Below are 19,171 nucleotides of genomic sequence, written 5' to 3' on the forward strand. Positions count from 1 at the left end.
CCGGGATAAGTGGTGTTGAAAATGGATGGATGGATGGATGGATAAATAGAAATGCTCAGCAGGAACAATTTTACATTTCATCACAGCGGTTTATGATAATATGACTCAATTAACTTCCTGGAGTAGTTATTATGAGCGTCACTGAGATTAGATGATGTCATCAGTCATGTATTAGCTATGAGACTAACTGCGTGTCGAAAGGAAATGAAAAAGAAAACCGGGTACTTTTCATTCAAGTCACATGATAGCTGCCAATCCTAGCGTTTTAGATTGGATATGTTTTGTATTTTGTGTTTTTGGAATATAGAATCCCCCCCTACACCACTGTTCTTCAGAATGCCATACGTAAAGAAATTACATACATGTAGTGTATATAGTTTTGTTGATTATACCTACACTGTAAAATGTAAAAGTATTTTTATAAGACAAAATTTGAAGTTACAAAACTAAAATATTGTTAAAATATAAAAAATATATATATACAAGTTGGTTGCATAAGCATGCACACCTATAAATTAATATGTACGGTTGCAACTCAATAATCATCTATATAGTAGAAAGGTTCATTTATATCTACAGTTTAAAAAACGGAAACATTTATAAAACAGACGAAAATACTTTCCAGAAGGCCAGTTCCTACCTAATTTCTAAAAGATAATTCTGATTGTTTCTTATTTATTATTCTAATCTTTTGAGATGGGGAGGTTGTTTAAGGGTCACCTACCAAATGTTATGTTCACCAGGATGGTCACACCTGTAAAATATGTTTTTAACTTGGAAAGTCAAAATGGTGATTTATTTGGTCAAAGAATAACGATGATGCAAAAAGACAGGGGGACAATAACTATTTAACACAGAAATCCCATTATATGTTGAAGTATGTATGGTCTTTGCAGGACTTTATAAAAATCCAAACCTGAAAGAAAAAAAGACAAAATCAACAGTTATTTGGAACGTTGACAAAAGCCCTGCTTGCTAGTCCCAATGCTTTGAGGTGATGTAATGGAACATGGTCCATTTCTATAAAACGCAGGTATTGTTTGCATTCTGGTTGGAGTCGCAGTTTGTGCAAACACGGAGGAAAGCCATTAACCTGTCATAATGGCTTGCTGATTGTCCTCTGCCGATGATCAACACACAGCCACAACTCCACCTTCTTTCAGCTGTACGATATAATCATACTGTGGCTTTAAAAGGTCTGGGTGACCTCCTCCTGATTAGTAATACTTCTTCAAACTCTCACTCAAGCGACTCTTTCACTTCATTTTTTCCCTGTCATATGGAAATGGAGGACCAAATGGAAGGTCAGAAGAGGACGGGGGTGAGCAAAGAGGCCTTAATATGTAAGTTTAACATTATTTTCTTCCATTGGTTGCTTTTAAGACCATTACAAACTCTCGGATGCTTTGTTGCTGTACATTAGCAAACATTCCCTCTTTCCAGAAATAGTTTCGAATAGACTTACGTATCATAATGTACATCAGAGCAAGTTTATTCTGTGTAGTGTATATTTAGACACTCACCTGCGCAGGTAAGAAGGTGCGAGGCAGCCTTGGGCGTTGTATTGCGCCATCGTCATAGAGACACACTGAGATAAAGCGTCCCCAAAGCATGTGACCCCGGCTGTTTGTGCATCTATTTCCATGGACATTGAGCACAGAGCTTTATCACTGCATTATCATTCCATAAGTGTTTGCTGTAACAAAAAGAAATATTGTAAAACAATTGATATCTCGATTTAAGTACTTCCTTCATTTAAAATGGATGTCAAGAGGTTTCATTTGTATGAATTTCTTATTTTTATTGTAAGGTATGATACCTTAGATTAGGCACCGAGATACAACTTTTTCCCTGTGTTAATTATGCTTTACTATACCGCCAAAATGTGCATATTACGTTCTGTTCTAAATGTATATTAGTAATGTATTAGTAATAATAATAATATTTTTATTGTGAGATATGATATATTATTATAGTGCTCATACACTATTTAAACTTTTCCCCAGTGACCATTGTGCTTTACTATAAAGCTATAATGTGTGCCATACTAATACTAATAGGGATGATAATAATAACAATACAATTAAAAAATGAAAATTGAAAATTAAATTAGAATTAATAATATCATGTTTTGTAAATTTGTATAATATTTTTTTTATTAATATAATTTCCATTGTGATTTATGATACGTTATGACAGTCCAAAAATTATTTTCCCCCCAATGACTATGATGCTTTATTATACCGTACAGCTATAACATGTGGGGGCTGTTAAAAATAAAATAAAATAATAATAATAATAATATATTTTGCTCAGCCTCCCTGGTAAGGTCTATTCAGGGGTGCTGGAGAGGAGGGTCCGTCGGGAAGTCGAATCTCAGATTCAGGAGGAGCAGTGTGGTTTTCGTCCTGGCCGTGGAACAGTGGACCAGCTCTACACCCTCGGCAGGGTCCTCGAGGGTGCATGGGAGTTCGCCCAACCAGTCTACATGTGTTTTGTGGACTTGGAGAAGGCGTTCGACCGTGTCCCTCGGGGAGTCCTGTGGAGGGTGCTTCATGAGTATGGGGTACCGAACCCCCTGATACGGGCTGTTCGGTCCCTGTACGACCGGAGTCAGAGTTTGGTCCGCATATCCGGCAATAAGTCGGACTCGTTCCCGGTGAGGGTTGGACTCCGCCAAGGCTGCCCTTTGTCGCCGATTCTGTTCATAACTTATATGGACAGAATTTCTAGGCGCAGCCGAGGCGTAGAGGGGGTCCGGTTTGGTAGCCTCAGTATTGCATCTCTGCTTTTTGCTGATGATGTGGTTCTGTTGGCGTCATCAAGCCGTGAGCTCCAACTCTCACTGGAGGAGTTCGCAGCCGAGTGTGAAGCGGCTGGGATGAGAATCAGCACCTCCAAATTTGAGACCATGGTCCTCAGTCGGAAAAGGGTGGCATGCCCTCTCCAGGTCGGGGATGAGATCCTGCCCCAAGTGGAGGAGTTCAAGTATCTTGGGGTCTTGTTCACGAATGAGGGAAGAATGGAACGGGAGATCGACAGACGGATCGGTGCAGCGTCTGCAGTGATGCGGACTTTGTATCGGTCCGTTGTGGTAAAGAAGGAGCTAAGCCGAAAGGCGAAGCTCTCAATTTACCGGTCGATCTTCGTTCCTACCCTCACCTATGGTCATGAGCTGTGGGTCGTGACCGAAAGAACAAGATCCCGGATACAAGCGGCCGAAATGAGTTTCCTCCGCAGGGTGTCCGGGCTCTCCCTTAGAAATAGGGTGAGAAGCTCGGTCATCCGGGAGGATCTCAGAGTAGAGCCGCTGCTCCTCCGCATTGAGAGGAGCCAGATGAGGTGGCAGGGGCATCTGATTCGGATGCCTCCCGGACTGGTGAGGTGTTCCGGGCACGTCCCACCGGGAGGAGACCCCGGGGACGACCCAGGACACGCTGGAGAGACTACGTCCTTCGGCTGGCCTGGGAACGCCTCGGGATCCCTCCGGAAGAGCTGGATGAAGTGGCTGGGGAGAGGGAAGTCTTGGCGTCCCTGCTAAAGCTACTGCCCCCGCGACCCGACCTGGATAAGCGGTAGAAAATGGATGGATGGATGGATATTTTGGAGGTGGGTACATAGCCTCTATAAAAGTATACACAGTACAAAACAATAACATGTAAGCTATGACACATTATATGACAGTGCTCCTCGACTCCTAACATTAACTTTTGTGCTGCGATTATGATCAATCATGTGACTCAGTGTCGGAATGCAGCTGTGTGAGACATGACCAAGTCATTCCTTTAAAGCAACAGTAAAATTTCCTTTAGTTCAAGTACAGGGAAACTGCGAATCTTGTGGTCTAACCTCAAAAAAGAGAATAAAGCTGATTTTCTGCACAGTCAAAGAGTAAAAAGAACATGACCACTAAAGGTCATTTCTTAACTGCTCTATCCATGTGAGGCTGCAGTTGCCATTCCTTATAAAGCTAATATTTGAAAATATATCTCTGTGAGCTAAGACCTTCTTGTCTTAGGGTTATTGTAATATTCTAAATTGACTTACACTGGAAAGTTTGGCGCATATTGACAAATAGACCGTTCCTGGGCTTACTTTTTTTTTTTTTTAATTAGATAATGAGAGATGACAAAGCTTGTGTCAACATTTCACTGTTTACATTTTGATCGCGTTGCATTTTTTTGTGAATTGAGCTGAATCACATTGCATTTCAATAGAAATATTAGATTACTACAAGCTAATAAAGTGTGATATAATCATGGTATTGTCCGACTGTTGCTCTACAGGGTGCTTTAATGCAGCACTCCAAGCTTAGAAGGTTAAATTATCATTTTTGTCTTCTCAACAAATAAATTCCCATCTTTTCTGTTGTTACAGCTGAACGGACCGGGTCTTTGGGATGCTGTGGGTGGTTTATAGTCATATTAGTTGGATTATTCACAGTGTGCCTCTTCCCCTTCACCATTTGGTTCTGTTTGAAGGTGTGTAGAAAGAAACAAAAACAAGTGGTTTGTTGGTCTGCAGCATTCATTTCCTCTTTGATTGTGGTTTGAGCTCATGACGTGATGCTTTTTTGCAGATAGTTCAGGAGTATGAGCGCGCAGTTATCTTCAGACTGGGCCGCATCACAGACAGGAGGGCAAAAGGACCAGGTCTGAATAATTAGTATAGTTTTTGTAATGCGCCTAACCTTTGATTTGACTGAAAAACAACTGTTTTTTTTTTCTCGGTTAATCCACAGGAATTTTCTTCATTTTGCCCTGCACTGATTCGTTTATTAAAGTTGATCTGCGAACTGTTTCATTTGACATCCCTCCGCAAGAGGTAATGAAACACTACAAAACTTTATCTAGATCTTATCTAGATGAAAAAAGACATACAAATAATCACATAACATTAGGTACACTTGCCCAGTCTAACAAGATTACAAAAACAGTGCCTTTAAAATGTAGTAATTTTCTCATTGATGCTGTCTTAATACTTTAACAATATGAATCATGGAAGCCTGCCGCTTTGTTAACCTTTTGTTGTTTGAAGATGCGTCTCACATCCTTTTTCACGGATGGTTAACGCAGAAGTCGGTGGAGTGATTGTGGTCGGTGCTTCGGCTGGGTGGGAGTGGGGTATGAAAGTGTCATTTTCAAATCTGCAGTAGAAGGTATTCAAGTCGTTGGCTAGTGTGCTATTGTTCTCAGCTTGGGGGGGATCGTCGCTTGTAATTTGTCAGCGATTGGAATGCATGCCAGACTGATTTAGAGTCGTTAGCGCTAAACTGTTTTTCCAGCTTTGCTGCATAGTTCCTCTTTGCAATCTTAATTTCTTTAGTCAGCTGGTTTCTAGCACGATTTTACAGGGCCCTGTCCCTGCTCTGATATGCGTCCTCCTTAGCTTGGCAAAGCTGCTTAAGTTTGGCAGTGAACCACGGCTTGTTGTTATTGAATGTGCAAAAGGACCTTGTTGGTACACACAAATCTTCACAGAAACTGATATAGGATGTGACAGTGTCCGTCCGTATATTCATCCAGGCTGCCAGCTGAATTTTCAAAGACACTCCAGTCTGTGCAGTCTAAAAAGCTTTGACGTTCCATTTTTGCTTCATTAGTCCACTTTTTCACTGTTTTCACTGTAGGCTTCGCGCATTTAAGTTCTTGCCTGTACGTCGGTATTAAGTGAATTAAGCAGTGATCAGATGAGCCCAGGGCTGCACGAGGTGTAGCAGTTTTTTAGCGTAGTATAGCAGTGGTCTAAAATGTTATTTTCCCTGGGAGGACAGTCAATGTGCTGCTTGTATTTAAGGAGTTTGTGGTTGAGTTTAGCTTTGTTAAAGTCCCCGAGAATAATGAGGGGTGAGTCCGGGTGTTTTTTTTCTCAATTTCGTTGACTTGTTTGGCGAGCGTTAGCAGTGCGGCGTTCGTGTTAGCTTGAGGCGGAATATAGACGCCAGCGAGAATGAATGATGAGAACTCACGCGGCGAGTAGAATGGCTTACACTTCAAAAACAGCGACTCCAGATGCGGGCTGCAGTGTGTGCTGAGCTCCGTGACGTCCGTACACCATTTTTCGTTGATATAGAAGCACATCCCGCCGCCTTTTTGTTTTCCCCGATAACTCCGTGATGCGGTCTGCTCGGTGAAGATGAAGACCCGGAAGCATGACGGCGCCATCGGGTACAGCCTCACAAAGCCAAGTCTCCGTAAAGCACATGGCGGCGGAACGTCCGAAGTCTTTACTGGTCTTTATCAGAAGATGAAGCTCGTCCATTTTGTTGAGAAGGGAGCGTACATTCGCGAGGTGGATGGACGGAAACGCCAATCTGTATCCTCTCTTGCGGAGTTTCACCTGGATGCCGGCTCGCTTCCCTCTGTGGCGTCGCCTCCGTTTCCATGCGCCGAGGACCGCGGTCGCTGCTCCAGTGAGTAACTCCGGGAAAAAACTGAGCGGATTTGTGAAAGTTGGTGAAAGAAAGTCCGGAGTAGCCTCCTTTATGTTTAACAAGTCTCCCCTTGTGTAAGTGAGTCGTGTAATGTCTCCAAAGACGAACGAAAAACACAAAAACAATACTAGAGAGCGCGTAACTGAGGCGACCGCACTGGTAGGCGCCATCTTGAGCATCAGTGTGCGTGTCCTGTTCGGATGCCTCCCAGACGCCTCCCTGTTGAGGTGTTCCGGGCACGTCCCACCGGGAGGAGACCCCGGGGACGACCCAGGACACGCAGGAGAGACTACGTCTTTCGGCTGGCCTGGGAACGCCTCGGGATCCCCCCGGAAGAGCTGGATGAAGTGGCTGGGGAGAGGGAAGTCTGGGCATCCCTGCTAAAGCTACTGCCCCCGCGACGCGACCTCGGATAAACGGTAGAAAATGAATGGATGGATGAATACCATTATAGTTGTAGTTTGCAGTGCTGTAGATTGAAAAACAGTACACTACACTACATCATTTGACATAATATATTTTGGGCATTGCTTTACGTTTCGAGAGGTGTTTATTTTTTTTCATACATTTTATATTCAGGCACACTGCATCACATTGAAGGGGGGGTTATTGTTTTTATTTTTTACATTTTTATTTGTTGTATTGTTAACTATACTGCATCACATTGAAAGCGTTTAAATATTTTATTTTTATTTTAGTTAAAAAATTCAAATTGTTGTTCTTTTTGTCACCAGATTCTGACTAAGGACTCAGTGACAGTGAGCGTGGATGGCGTGGTGTACTTCCGTGTCAATGACCCCATTGCCTCTGTGGCTAATGTGTCCAACGCTGACTTCGCCACCCGTCTGCTCGCCCAGACCACCCTCAGAAATGTCTTGGGGACCAAGAACCTGGCCGAGGTCCTGTCTGACCGCGAGGGCATCGCTCACAGCATGCAGGTACGGATAAACATCTTCACAAGTGAAAGTGCTTAGAAATCAGCATATACATTTCTTTTAGTGCAGCATCTGTGACGTATTTGGTTTTCGTACACGATTGATCGGGAGTGATGGGGTGTTCTCCAAGTGCCCACTTTACGGCGCAGATATTTGTGATCTTATCTTAGCCCATGGAGGTCTGCTTGCAGTTCCGTATAAACATACTTTGCAAGCTTTGACCTCCTGGGGCCTCATGTACAAAAGGTGCGTACGCAGAAAAACGTGGCATCCGTTCTTTTTCACGTTAAAGTTGTATCAAGAGTGAGATGACCGTGGAAATGTGCGGTCCCTCACGCCAACTGCATGGCTGGCGTACGCACGTTTCTGCAGCTTTTGGTGCTTTGGCGACACTTATAGGTGATGCTGGGAAACTGTTCTCCTCAACCTGCACACCAGAGACACATGAATAATTAGCACTGATGAACAATTCATGCCCGGCAACATTTGATTTCAACAATGCAATTGAGGCAAGGACTGAGAGTTCATTTGTTAACCAGTGTATTTAATGAATCACTGATATTTGTGAGGACACCTATTCGTTGATCAAGGCGATCAATTATGCCGCTTATTGCCCTCACCATCGCCTCGTGACTCCAGCACATGCACTGAAAAAAAGAGTCCTTTGAATTTACATCATTTGAACATGTACATCGGTTGCACATGATTAAAATGTGTTTAAATTGACATAATTTACCCCTCTTCTCCTAAAAAAAAATACATGTTTTTTTTGTCAGTGTGCTTGTCCTCTCCTGTGTAAGAAAATAATAAATTGAGTAATCAAAAAGGAGTCAAAGTTTTTGATATCCTCTTTGATATGCTGATGTGCTTCTATTTGAATTCAAAAGATTTATTACAAATACCATACATACAAGATTTACACATGAACCTTTATCTCACAGGGCTGAGTGTAGGTCACTGTATGAACACATTTGTTATGAGTTCTAAAAAATACATGATATTAACCTTGTGGGGTGATCAGAGTCAGCCACGTCCTCCCATCACCCCTGAGAGAGCAGCGTCACCCATGATCGCAGCGATTCTCTCCTCGAACGGGGTGAGGCCCTCCGCGCCGGATCTTCCGCCTTTTTTTAGCCACACTTTGGTGCTGGGCAGCTGTCCTCCGCTTCACATCCACCTTAATGTCTGACCACTTCTTTTTTAGTTCAGCGTATGTGCGCTATTCTGTCTACACAGCATTGACAGCCGCACACACGCTGTCCCATTCACTACTCTTTCACGTGTTGTTAACGCCGTAAGACAGCATGCCAAAGAGGATTTTCTTGCGTGCCTCCACTTCATTGAGCAACTTCACATTTACATTACATTACATGCTTCACATGCAGAGATCGGCATCTCAGGTGCGGGGTTCATTTAAATATGATTTGCATATTCAAATATGGCCGTGGACAGGGAGGAGTCGGCTACTCCAACATGTGCACTCATTTCCACGTTGATTGGAATTTACGAAGGAAATGTGTTTGGATTCATGAGTACGTGCAGTTTCATACATCTGAATATTTTTGTGCATACGATGTTTTCTGGATTTGAGCGTATGCCATGTTTTAGGAGGAAATCCAAGTCTTTGTACATGAGGCCCCTGGCTAGCTATTTAATTTCTTCTTCCACCATGTCAAAGACTGTCAGCACGCTTCTCGTGCGCCGCATTTAAAGGGAATGAGAAGGGCCGCTTTGATTGGACAAGTCGGCTTTGATCAAGACGTCTCTCTTTTGGATGCGCTGGGGTGCCCTGGTCCACAAAATTACCGACACTGGATCTAACTGGCCTCCGCGCAGAGTTATGCCACGCGTCCCGCCGGACTTGACCTAGTCATGAAAATAGAGTACTGTTTTTTACTATATCATATATGTCACGCATTCTCGAAACTGTTTTCTCACAATATTTTTTTAGTCAAACCTGGATGAAGCTACAGACAACTGGGGCATCAAGGTCGAGCGTGTGGAGATTAAAGATGTGAAGCTGCCACATCAGCTGCAGAGAGCCATGGCTGCTGAGGCAGAGGCTGCACGAGAGGCCAGGGCCAAGGTAAAGTAGCTATACAACAGAGGTGGGGAAACATGCAGCCTGTGGGCCACGTATGGCCCAAAGGAGTGTTTAATCCATCCCACCATGCAATTCTAAGAGCGAATAAAACCTCAGAAATTGTTTTTGAAATCCCCCAAAACATTTAACCCTCCAATACTTATAGAGTATATGTATTCTTCCTACCACTGGTGCTACCACTAAACTCCCACATACTAATCAACTCGCATAGGTGATAGCTGCTGAAGGTGAGATGAATGCATCCCGCGCCCTGAAGGAGGCATCCCTGGTCATCGCCGAGTCTCCGTCAGCTCTCCAGCTCCGTTACCTGCAGACGCTCAACACCATCGCCGCAGAGAAGAACTCCACCATCATCTTCCCCCTACCCATGGATCTCATTTCACCCTTCATCCGCAAGTGACTGAAGTAGTTGCCTACTTGGTAGTTTGCTCTTCAGTTTATATTGTGCAGTTGTTGAACGGACAATATTTTACAGAGGATTTGTTGATATAGTCAAGATAATCGTAGTCAATACCTTTTTGCTGAGACCGTATGTATACTTCTTACTGGAACCATTGCATTTTCTGACACATTTCTAATTTAAAATGCGCATTCTTACTGTTGCAACATCAGTGTTTAACCTTTATCAATATCATGGAACTATAAAGAAATACCATCGTGTCACAATGTTATATTTGTTTCATTTTGTAATGTATTTATTGTTTAGTCATTTTACTTCCCCGCACCTAATGAATGACGTCTTGTTTCATGCAAGGTCAATATCACAGTACTTTAGGTGTGTGTATACCTATACTGTTATTTAAGGACACGTTCCAGTTGTTGTCTAGAAAATATTTAGACATAAAATTGGTTTGTATGAGGCATAATGGTTTACATTTATTAGTTTTCTTCTTAAATTATTCAGCTTTATCTATTAGGAAATAAAGCAATATGATACAGTGGTCACCAACGTGGTGCCCACGGGCACCAAGTAGCCTCCAACAACCTCACCAGTGATGGGACAGTTTAATTTCCTAAGAATGTTGTAGAAGTGATCATTTGAAAATGTAAATAATTTCACTTTGTAGTAAAGTGTTGAAGATTAATATTTATTTTTTTCCTACCTAGTTAAATAATTGTTGATAAATCTAGTCAGAAATCATTAACATGATCAGTGTCATGATAAGCAGTAGAAAATGGATGGATAGATGGATGGATGGATGGATGGATGGATGGATGATCAGTGTCTTCACGGAGACGAATATCAGTAATCATTATTAAACACATATGATTAAACGTACTTTGAGCAAATGTGTTATTTCAGAAGTGTGTATCGAATTGGCACCCCTTTCGTGTTAATCAGTACCCAAGAAGCAGCTCTTACTTCCAAAAATGTTGGTGGCACCGTTATAATATAATATATGATATGATATGATATGATATATGATAGGATAGTATCGTAAGATTCCATCCCTATGATCACAACTGTACAAATGTAAATTAGTCGACCTACTTGTGGGACCAGAAAAGTCCGAGTGTTCATGAATGCAACAACAACAATGGCGTAGCTCCAAAGGTATCGGTGCATACAAGTCACGGTATTCCTTGTCACGGAACTGACTTTCCCACGCAATGATACAAATTCGAAAACAACACCATACAAACAACCAAAACGATTGAGTAAAACACGGAATTATTAAGCACCAATAGTTTTGAAAAAGTTACAAGTGGCGAAGTTAACGACGACATGGCCGAGAAAATCAAGAGAGGACTGGACGTCACTTGGGGCCTCATGTACAAAAGGTGCATATGCACAAAAACGTGGCGTCCGTTCTTTTTCACGGCAAAGTGTACATGTTCAAATGAAGTACATTCAAAGGAGTCTTTTTTTCAGTGCATGTGCTGGAGTCACAAAGCGATTGTGAGGGCAATAGGCGGTATAAATGAGCGCCTCGATCAATTAATAGGTGTCCTCACAAATATCAGTGGTTCATTAAATACACTGGTTAACAAATTAATTATCAGTCCGTGCCTCAATTGCATTGTTGAAATCAAATGTGGCCGGGCATGAATTGTTCCTCAGTGCTAATTATTCATGTATCGCTGGTGTGCAGATTTATGAGAACAGTTTCCCAGCATCACCTCTAAGTGTCGCCAAAGCACCAAAAGCTGCAGAAACGTGCGTACGACAGCCATGCAGTTGGCGTGAGGCACCGCACATTTCCACGGTCATGTCACTCTTGATACATCTGAACTTTGCCGTGAAAAAGAACGGACGCCACGTTTTTGTGCGTACGCACGTTTTGTACATGGGGCCTCATGTACAAAGACTTGCGTGGATTTCCTACTGAAACATGGCGTACGGTGAAATCCAGAAACCGTCGTAGGCACAGAAATATCCAGCTGGAGATGCATCACTTCCACCGGTGAGAATTGTTGTTGTTGTATTAATTAAACAACAAAAAACCCACCCTAAAAATTCAATATAGAAAAATAGACACATAGAGACAGAGATATGTTCAAGTAGACTTTAATTCTTGTGACAAAGATCTATTCTATTTTCTAACACAAGTGATAAGTGGAAGTGCAGGACCAATTTCTAAACAAATACATTTATCTTCTTCATAGCACAGATGTTAATATTGACCAACAAGTCAACAAATGACATTCATCATCCTTCAAATTGGTCCGCCACGCTTTACAACTACATGTCGACCATCACAATGCAAAGAGTTCAAAGAAGAGAAACAGCAAAGACTGACAAAACATGCTTCTATTACTTTGTTGGTGCACTAAGAAACAAGTTATGCTGATAATATATTTACATTCAGACATACAATCAATACCAGAACAAACACATTCATTCTCTCTGGACCAAAGCCAAATTTGAGGAAATTGTGTCATTTATAATGAGATCAAATTTTTTTAAAAAAGGAACCGATATAACATTTTGTAACAACATCATTTACAAATGCAATCATTGTGTAAAAGACAAATGCCTTGTCTCGTTTGGGGGCTAAGTGCTACATATTGACATCTATAAATGGCTGCTACAAATGCAGTATTGTTTAGACAAGAGGTCCTTTTATGTTTCATCAAATCACATGAATGATAGAAACTACAGTCATTACATTTGTTTCACATTCAGAGCGAGATACAGATGTCCACAGGACATACTGGCAGGGTCATTAGTGTTATTTGAATTACATGTAACTTTATACTGTTATTTATTGTTGCATCCTTGTAAACTGTATTGTTTTACACCTGAAGTGACCCTGAAGTACAATTGTAAATATTTGAAAACACAGTGACTGAGCGACTGGCAGTTTCTTACAATGAACATTCTCAAAATCATTCAAAAGAATCAATCAAATGCTTCGTTCTACTTGACATTAACCCTGTCTACCAACCTTAGAAGAAAAAAACCTTGTAGTTCTCCTCATGATGCATTTTGCTTTTCATGGCCATCAAAAATGCTGGTATGGCTAATTACCATCACCTTAACAGTTTGTTACTGAAAAGGAAAACAATAAAATAAATCAACACGGAAACAACATGTTGCTAAATGCTGTAACACAGGGGTGGGGAATCTTTTTCTTTTTGGGGACCATTTCATTCCATTAGTTTTTACAGTAAATACATGAGGGGGGGAAATGTGCTTTTGTCTAGCATTTCATGGCAGGCCAGATAAAATGCTCTCATGGACCATACAGTATGGTGTAGGTTCCCCACCCCTGGTAAGAGAACACGACCACTGTCCTGACATAACTCTTATGTCCCATCTTGCTCTCTGACTAAGTTTATTTACAGCAGTTTGTTTTCATGCAAAGACTTAATACCTGTTACGCTCTTCAGCAGGACACCATTCATGTATTGTAAACTGACTGAAAATCACGATGTTGACTTGGTCAAAGCAGCCCCTGGGAGCACCCTGAGGCTGAAGTGTGAGTACATTACATTCCTGGTTGGTTTCTATTGCATTTGGTTTTGTTTTTTTTGTTTTTTGAAAGAAAAAGGAAAATGAGACTTAGTAGAAGCTATAAAAAGAAATTTGAAAGAGGTTATTGTAGCATTTTCATTTCAAACACTTGACAAATGTGTGTTATTTGAAGATGTTTAGAACACATACTAAATACATGTTCAGACCGGAAACATCAGAAGAAGTCATCTGTCAATTATTATTTTTGGAAGAGTTTAAAATAACGTATTTTGCACAAAGAGGTAAACTGAAGGTTAACATTCAGCTAGCGGAACCCCTAAAGTCAAACGCTGCAGAAGTTGTACAATTTGGAGATTGACCTGATCTTTCAGGAAAGAAATGCCTCAAAAGTAAAAAAAAAAAACTACGGTTCAAGTATGTGTTTCTTTTTCTTTCTTTTTATAATGCCACCAGTTAAGGGTAGTAATGATGGCAAAGACGAAACCCAGAAATGGAACTTATTGCAACATAGGCTAAAAAGGTCTGGCTGGTCAGTACAATACTGTATGAGCAATATCATTAGTTAATATCACAAGGCATTTTAATTCCAGCAGTTACTTTATTGTATTGTGGTTAACCTCTCTTTATACTATGAGAGTTAGGAATGTTAAAATGTTAATATTCACTGCCAATACGTTTTATGATAGTGACGGTATCAGACGGAAACAAATAAATTCCCTTTATAGTTTTGAAATTACAGTAGAACAACTTTAAAGTCAACAATCGTCACAAAACAGAATGTCTTTGATTTTGGGGGTTCCACAGTACAGTATATAGCTTATTGACCATTAAATAATTTAAAGACTGTCCCCTCCCCCGTTCATTTCCTTCATAAAGCCAACTAAATAAATAGACAAACCACAGCAGTAATAAGACTGGAAGACATTCACAGTGCATGCGTGCTTAAGTAAAAACGTAAGTGGAACAAATAGGTCTGAAACCTCTAATACTGATGGACACTCGACCCGGCAATTATCTGCCTTCAGAGGTAGTATCAGAGCCATAACGGAGGCAGGATGACATCTGTGTGTAAGGGAATTAACAGGAGTGTGAAATGTAACACCTGAAGCTCACCTCGACTGCCCTGTTTTGTTGAAAGCTGATTTCGGGATACCGCGTTGCTGTATCTTCTGCTATGGCTCTGATGTGGGCATTTTGCAGTTCTTTTCCGGATTTAGTTAGAAACTGTACGAAAAATTAAACTGTCGCTAGGTTCATGCAGAATCCCAACAGGAATAAACACAAAATAGTAAGTCCTGCTGCAGCATATTTCTAAAAAACATGTAGGATAATTTCCATGTAGCCCTAAATATGAAAATGTTATACTCATTGCTCATTATATTTTTTGTACAAATTCATTGTAGACTTCGTTGTTTGTTAGTATACTATCCGTAGAAATAATTGTGTGCAAAGGTGTCTGCGTTTTATATACAATGGAACCTCTAACGTCAAATGCCCCTGAGGTTATATAATTAAATCAGAATTGTACGGAAATGTTTTGGGAAATATGTCACCAAAGTCGTAAAAAACTTAAAGGGTTATAATTACAGTGGAACCTCAGTTTACGAACGACCAGGTTTACGAACGATTCCATTTATGAATAAGCTTTTAAAAGAAAAAATGCCTCTGGTTGTACATTATTTTCGGTTCACGAACAGTCTTCGCATATCTTTATTTTTTGCCTAAAATGGCTGCCACATCCCACAATGCAATGCAAAAGCTTCACTGCATTGTGGGAGGTGCTGGCCATTTTGGGCTAGCAATAACTTCAGTGAACATAAACATTACTATACCTGAAAAGGCTAAGACATTGCTAGCAAATCCAGGTATTTTATCATGAGAAATTGTGTTTTCACCCATTTCTATATGTATATATACATTTTATTTTAACGTTTTATGGGAATTAAAGTTTGACTCTTCAAATGGAAATAAATTCTTTTGTTAAAAATAGTTTGTAAATCTAAATTCATTGGCCTAGCATGCTGAAATCGATTGTATTCGATATTAGAGGTTCCAATTTAAGTGACGTAAACTCCATTACATCTTGGCGAGGCAGAGGATTTCCCTAAAACCAATTAAAAATGACAAATATTTAATAAAAATTGATTGACCTTTGCTGGTGAAATGGCAGAAGTAAGGCGCTTTGTTGGGGATTTACCTTTGTAGAACAGAACTGCCATCCCAGCAGGAGAGTGTGTAACATATTTAATTGAATACATTTGTGTTCTAAACACATGAGGGTTTTGTTCTTGTGTGCTGCTTCCTGTCTGTGGGACACCTTAGTGACTTCATGCTGACACTATTTGTGTCACTTTCATACATAATATATACAGCAACCATTTCAAGATTGAGTTGAGTCATCCTGCATGTTTTGGTAAAAATTACCTTTGCGTGAAAGAAAGCGTCAGCTGTCATATTCAAAACACAAGTTCAAGAATTTGATGTGTCATTCTGGACACAACATAATACATTTCACATTCAGTAAGGGTCAAGGAGAGAGTAGTTTTGAGAGGAAATATTTTTTAAAAATGTAAAGAAAATTAAGGGTTTTAAAATGTCTATCTTTGTAAAGTGAGACAAGTTGCCGAATTACGATTGGCTGTTGCCCTATGAGTGGGTGTAGCTGGGCCTGGGGAGTAATTCTGATTGGCTGCTACCCTGTGGGTGGGTGTGGCCGGGCCAGGGGAGTAATTCTGATTGGCTGTGTGGAAGGGGGAGGTGGACTGTGGAGAATTTCCATGGAGCTGGGGGCAGCCGTGGCAGTGGGTGGGGGAGTGGCATCCCAGTGAAGGAGCAGGTGAGGATGAGAACAATGGGGATGACGGGATGGGGGAGGTAGAGAAGGAGCAGTGGAGGGGGGAGGATGAGGGAGACATCAGGGGGCTGGTCTGGAGACGCCACAGTAGCTCTTCGTTGTTCCGACTGAGTCGTTTCTTCTCCGTACTCTCCTTCTCGACAGATTCCTGGAGGTTGGCGTTCTCCTCTGACAGTTGCCTGGAGGTGGAGTTCCACAATCAATCAAAGGAACCATTCGGGGATTCATCCATCCATTCATTTTCCGAACTGCTTATCCTCACTAGGGTCGCAGGCGTGCCGGAGCCTATCCCAGCTATCTTTGGGCGAAAGGCAGGGTACACCCTGAACTGGTCGCCAGCCAATCGCAGGGCACATATAAATAAACAACCATTCACACCTAAGGGCAATTTGGAGTCTTCAGTTAACCTTCCACGCATGTTTTTGGGATGTGGGAGGAAACCGGAGTACCCGGAGAAAACCCAGGCAGGCACACCTCACACCGGCAAGGCCGGATTTGAACCCAGGTCCTCAGAACTGTGAGGCAGATGTGCTAACCAGTCGTTCACCGTGTCGCCCAATCGCGGATTATTTGTCCAAATTTAAAAACAAATTGTTTTAAAAAAAATTTTTTTGGTGGGGGGGAGAAACCCCAAAAAGCTTATTGACAGTTTACCTCCGCTTATTCAAGAATATTTTGGAGTTAAGAACAAAAACATTTTTTTTCCAATGTAGTAATAATGGCCGTCAGTTATCAGTGGATTTTCGCTATTCGCGGTCCTTAACCCCCTGTGGGGTTAATATAGCGGGGGTCCACTGTGTACACAACCCACAATTACAACAAGTACCACAGTTTAGTTTATCTTGGTTTTGTATGAGAAGGGTTAGCTGGTGTGAGTTTCCACCACTGGCTGCAAAGGCTATGTAAACAGTGTGCAACAGGAAGAGGAAACTGAATTATTGTCAATGGTTGTTTATTACGAAAATCTTTGTTCCAAGCGGTTCTTAATGTCACACAAAATTGATGATTCACTGCGAATGGACAGCCGTGTGTCTAACGCTAGTTTATACCATTGTTTCTCAAAGAGTATTAATATTAAATATTATTTTTAGGAATAAAACCCCTGTCTCATTTTTGATGAACACTTAGCCGTACTATGCTACTACTTTTAATGGTGATCATGATGGTGGTACTTGGACAGCGAAGTATTTTTTTCAAAAAAAAATATTGAGAACTACTGATATAACTTGTTTGGTTTGGTTCGTCCTGGCCGTGGAACAGTGGACCAGCTCTACACCCTCGGCAGGTTCTCGAGGGTGCATGGGAGTTCGCCCAACCAGTCTACATGTGTTTTGTGGACTTGGAGAAGGCGTTCGACCGTATCCCTCGGGGAGTCCTGTGGGGGGTGCTTCGGGAGTATGGGGTACCGAACCCCCTTGATACGGGCTGTTCGGTCCCTGTACGACCGGTGTCAGAGCTTGGTCCGCATATCCGGCAGTAAGGCGGACTCGTTTCCGGTGAGGGTTGGACTCCGCCAAGGCTGCCCTTTGTCACCGATTCTGTTCATAACTTATATGGACAGAATTTCAAGGCGCAGCCGAGGCGTAGAGGGGGTCCGGTTTGGTGGCCTCAGTATTGCATCTCTGCTTTTTGCAGATGATGTGGTTCTGTTGGCTTCATCAAGCCGTGATCTTCAACTCTCACTGGAGCAGTTTGCAGCCGAGTGTGAAGCGGCTGGGATGAGAATCAGCACCTCTAAATTTGAGACCATGGTCCTCAGTCGGAAAAGGGTGGCGTGCCCTCTCCAGGTCAGGGATGAGATCCTGCCCCAAGTGGAGGAGTTCAAGTATTTTGGGGTCTTGTTCACAAGTGAGGGAAGAATGGAACGGGAGATCGACAGGGGTATCGGTGCAGCGTCTGCAGTGATGCGGAATTTGAATCGCTCCGTTGGGGTAAAGAAGGAGCTAAGCCGAAAAGCGAAGCTCTCAATTTACCGGTCGATCTACGTTCCTACCCTCACCTATGGTCACGAGCTGTGGGTCGTGACCGAAAGAACAAGATCCCGGATACAAGCGGCCGAAATGAGCTTCCTCCGCAGGGTGTCCGTGCTCTCCCTTAGAGATAGGGTGAGAAGCTCGGTCATCGGGGAGGATCTCAGAGTAGAGCCGCTGCTCCTCCACATCAAGAGGAGCCAGATGAGGTGGCTGGGGCATCTGATTCGGATGCCTCCCGGACGCCTCCCTGATGAGGTGACCCCGGGCGACCCAGGACACGCTGGAGAGACTATGTCTTTCGGCTGGCCTGGGAACGCCTCGGGATCCCCCCGGAAGAGCTGGATGAAGTGGCTGGGGAGAGGGAAGTCTGGGCGTCCCTGCTAAAGCTACTGCCCCCGCGACCCGACATCGGATAAGCGGTAGAAAATGGATGGATGGATGTTCTTTACCATTGTAGTTGGTAAAAAAAATAGAACTAGGTTACTCGATCACTTTTTATTCGGTCGCAAATTGTCCGAGTATAATACGACTACATTGACTGTCAAAGCAGGCACACATTGTCTCCTTAAATGGTTTGCTGGAATACGTTGTATTTTTTGTTATGGCAAAACAGTATATGATATATTTTTTTTTTTTTGAGCTTTGGGGAAACTCTTATATGGATTTCCTCTTTTTCTACTCTTCACAGCCTTTTATCAAGAAAATGTCAACATATTGCATACTCCACTGAAATTACCTGAGCCAAACCATACTTTAAGTTATAAAAATATATGGCTAGTAATGCAAACACTAATCTAATGAAAATTCTACCTAGATAAGGTGAGGTTTCTTTCAATACGAGCTTTCAGATCTTCATTTTGTTGCTGCAGAACCTGGACCTTCTCCTCCAGGAACACATTCTTTTGGGCCTGCTCGAAAGTAAAAACACAACCGAAGCGTGTCATTCATTTGTC

General features: G+C 42.1%; 2 protein-coding genes across 4 annotated transcripts in view; one reads left to right on the forward strand and one right to left on the reverse strand.

Annotated features, from left to right (window-relative positions):
- The first annotated feature begins 1,159 nt into the window (after window positions 1-1,159).
- On the forward strand, window positions 1,160-10,711 carry stoml3b (stomatin (EPB72)-like 3b). Of its 2 annotated transcripts, none has more exons than XM_061703113.1 (7): window positions 1,160-1,343; window positions 4,378-4,481; window positions 4,580-4,652; window positions 4,742-4,824; window positions 7,168-7,371; window positions 9,320-9,454; window positions 9,684-10,710. In XM_061703113.1, exons 1-7 carry the CDS (start codon window positions 1,280-1,282, stop codon window positions 9,870-9,872), a joined length of 852 nt encoding a protein of 283 aa, XP_061559097.1. In that variant the 5' UTR covers window positions 1,160-1,279; the 3' UTR covers window positions 9,873-10,710. The 2 variants fall into 2 exon arrangements, with proteins under 2 accessions (XP_061559097.1, XP_061559098.1); XM_061703114.1 differs by lacking the exon at window positions 1,160-1,343 and adding an exon at window positions 3,228-3,609 and having other exon boundaries at window positions 9,684-10,711.
- A 1,263-nt stretch (window positions 10,712-11,974) lies between these two features.
- Window positions 11,975-19,171, reverse strand: part of mtus2a (microtubule associated tumor suppressor candidate 2a) — a 52,959-nt gene continuing 45,762 nt past the window's right edge. The window contains exons 15-16 of one of the 2 annotated variants that reach the window (XM_061703285.1): window positions 19,029-19,126; window positions 11,975-16,424 (exon numbers count right to left, since the gene is read on the reverse strand). In XM_061703285.1, coding sequence (XP_061559269.1) covers window positions 15,989-16,424; window positions 19,029-19,126 — 534 coding nt within the window. In that variant the 3' untranslated portion in view covers window positions 11,975-15,988. The remainder of the gene's footprint in view (window positions 16,425-19,028; window positions 19,127-19,171) is intronic. The other variant, XM_061703286.1, reaches the window with a different exon arrangement.

Source organism: Phycodurus eques, chromosome 17 (genome assembly GCF_024500275.1).
Source record: "Phycodurus eques isolate BA_2022a chromosome 17, UOR_Pequ_1.1, whole genome shotgun sequence".
Lineage (NCBI taxonomy): Eukaryota > Metazoa > Chordata > Actinopteri > Syngnathiformes > Syngnathidae > Phycodurus > Phycodurus eques.

Coding starts and splice junctions, on each gene's coding strand:
- stoml3b (XM_061703113.1), top strand. CDS start 1,280: ATGGAAATGGAGGACCAAATGGAAGGTCAGAAGAGGACGGGGGTGAGC. Junction 4,482..4,579: donor CCATTTGGTTCTGTTTGAAG/GTGTGTAGAAAG, acceptor GCTTTTTTGCAG/ATAGTTCAGGAGTATGAGCG. Junction 7,372..9,319: donor GCATCGCTCACAGCATGCAG/GTACGGATAAAC, acceptor ATATTTTTTTAG/TCAAACCTGGATGAAGCTAC.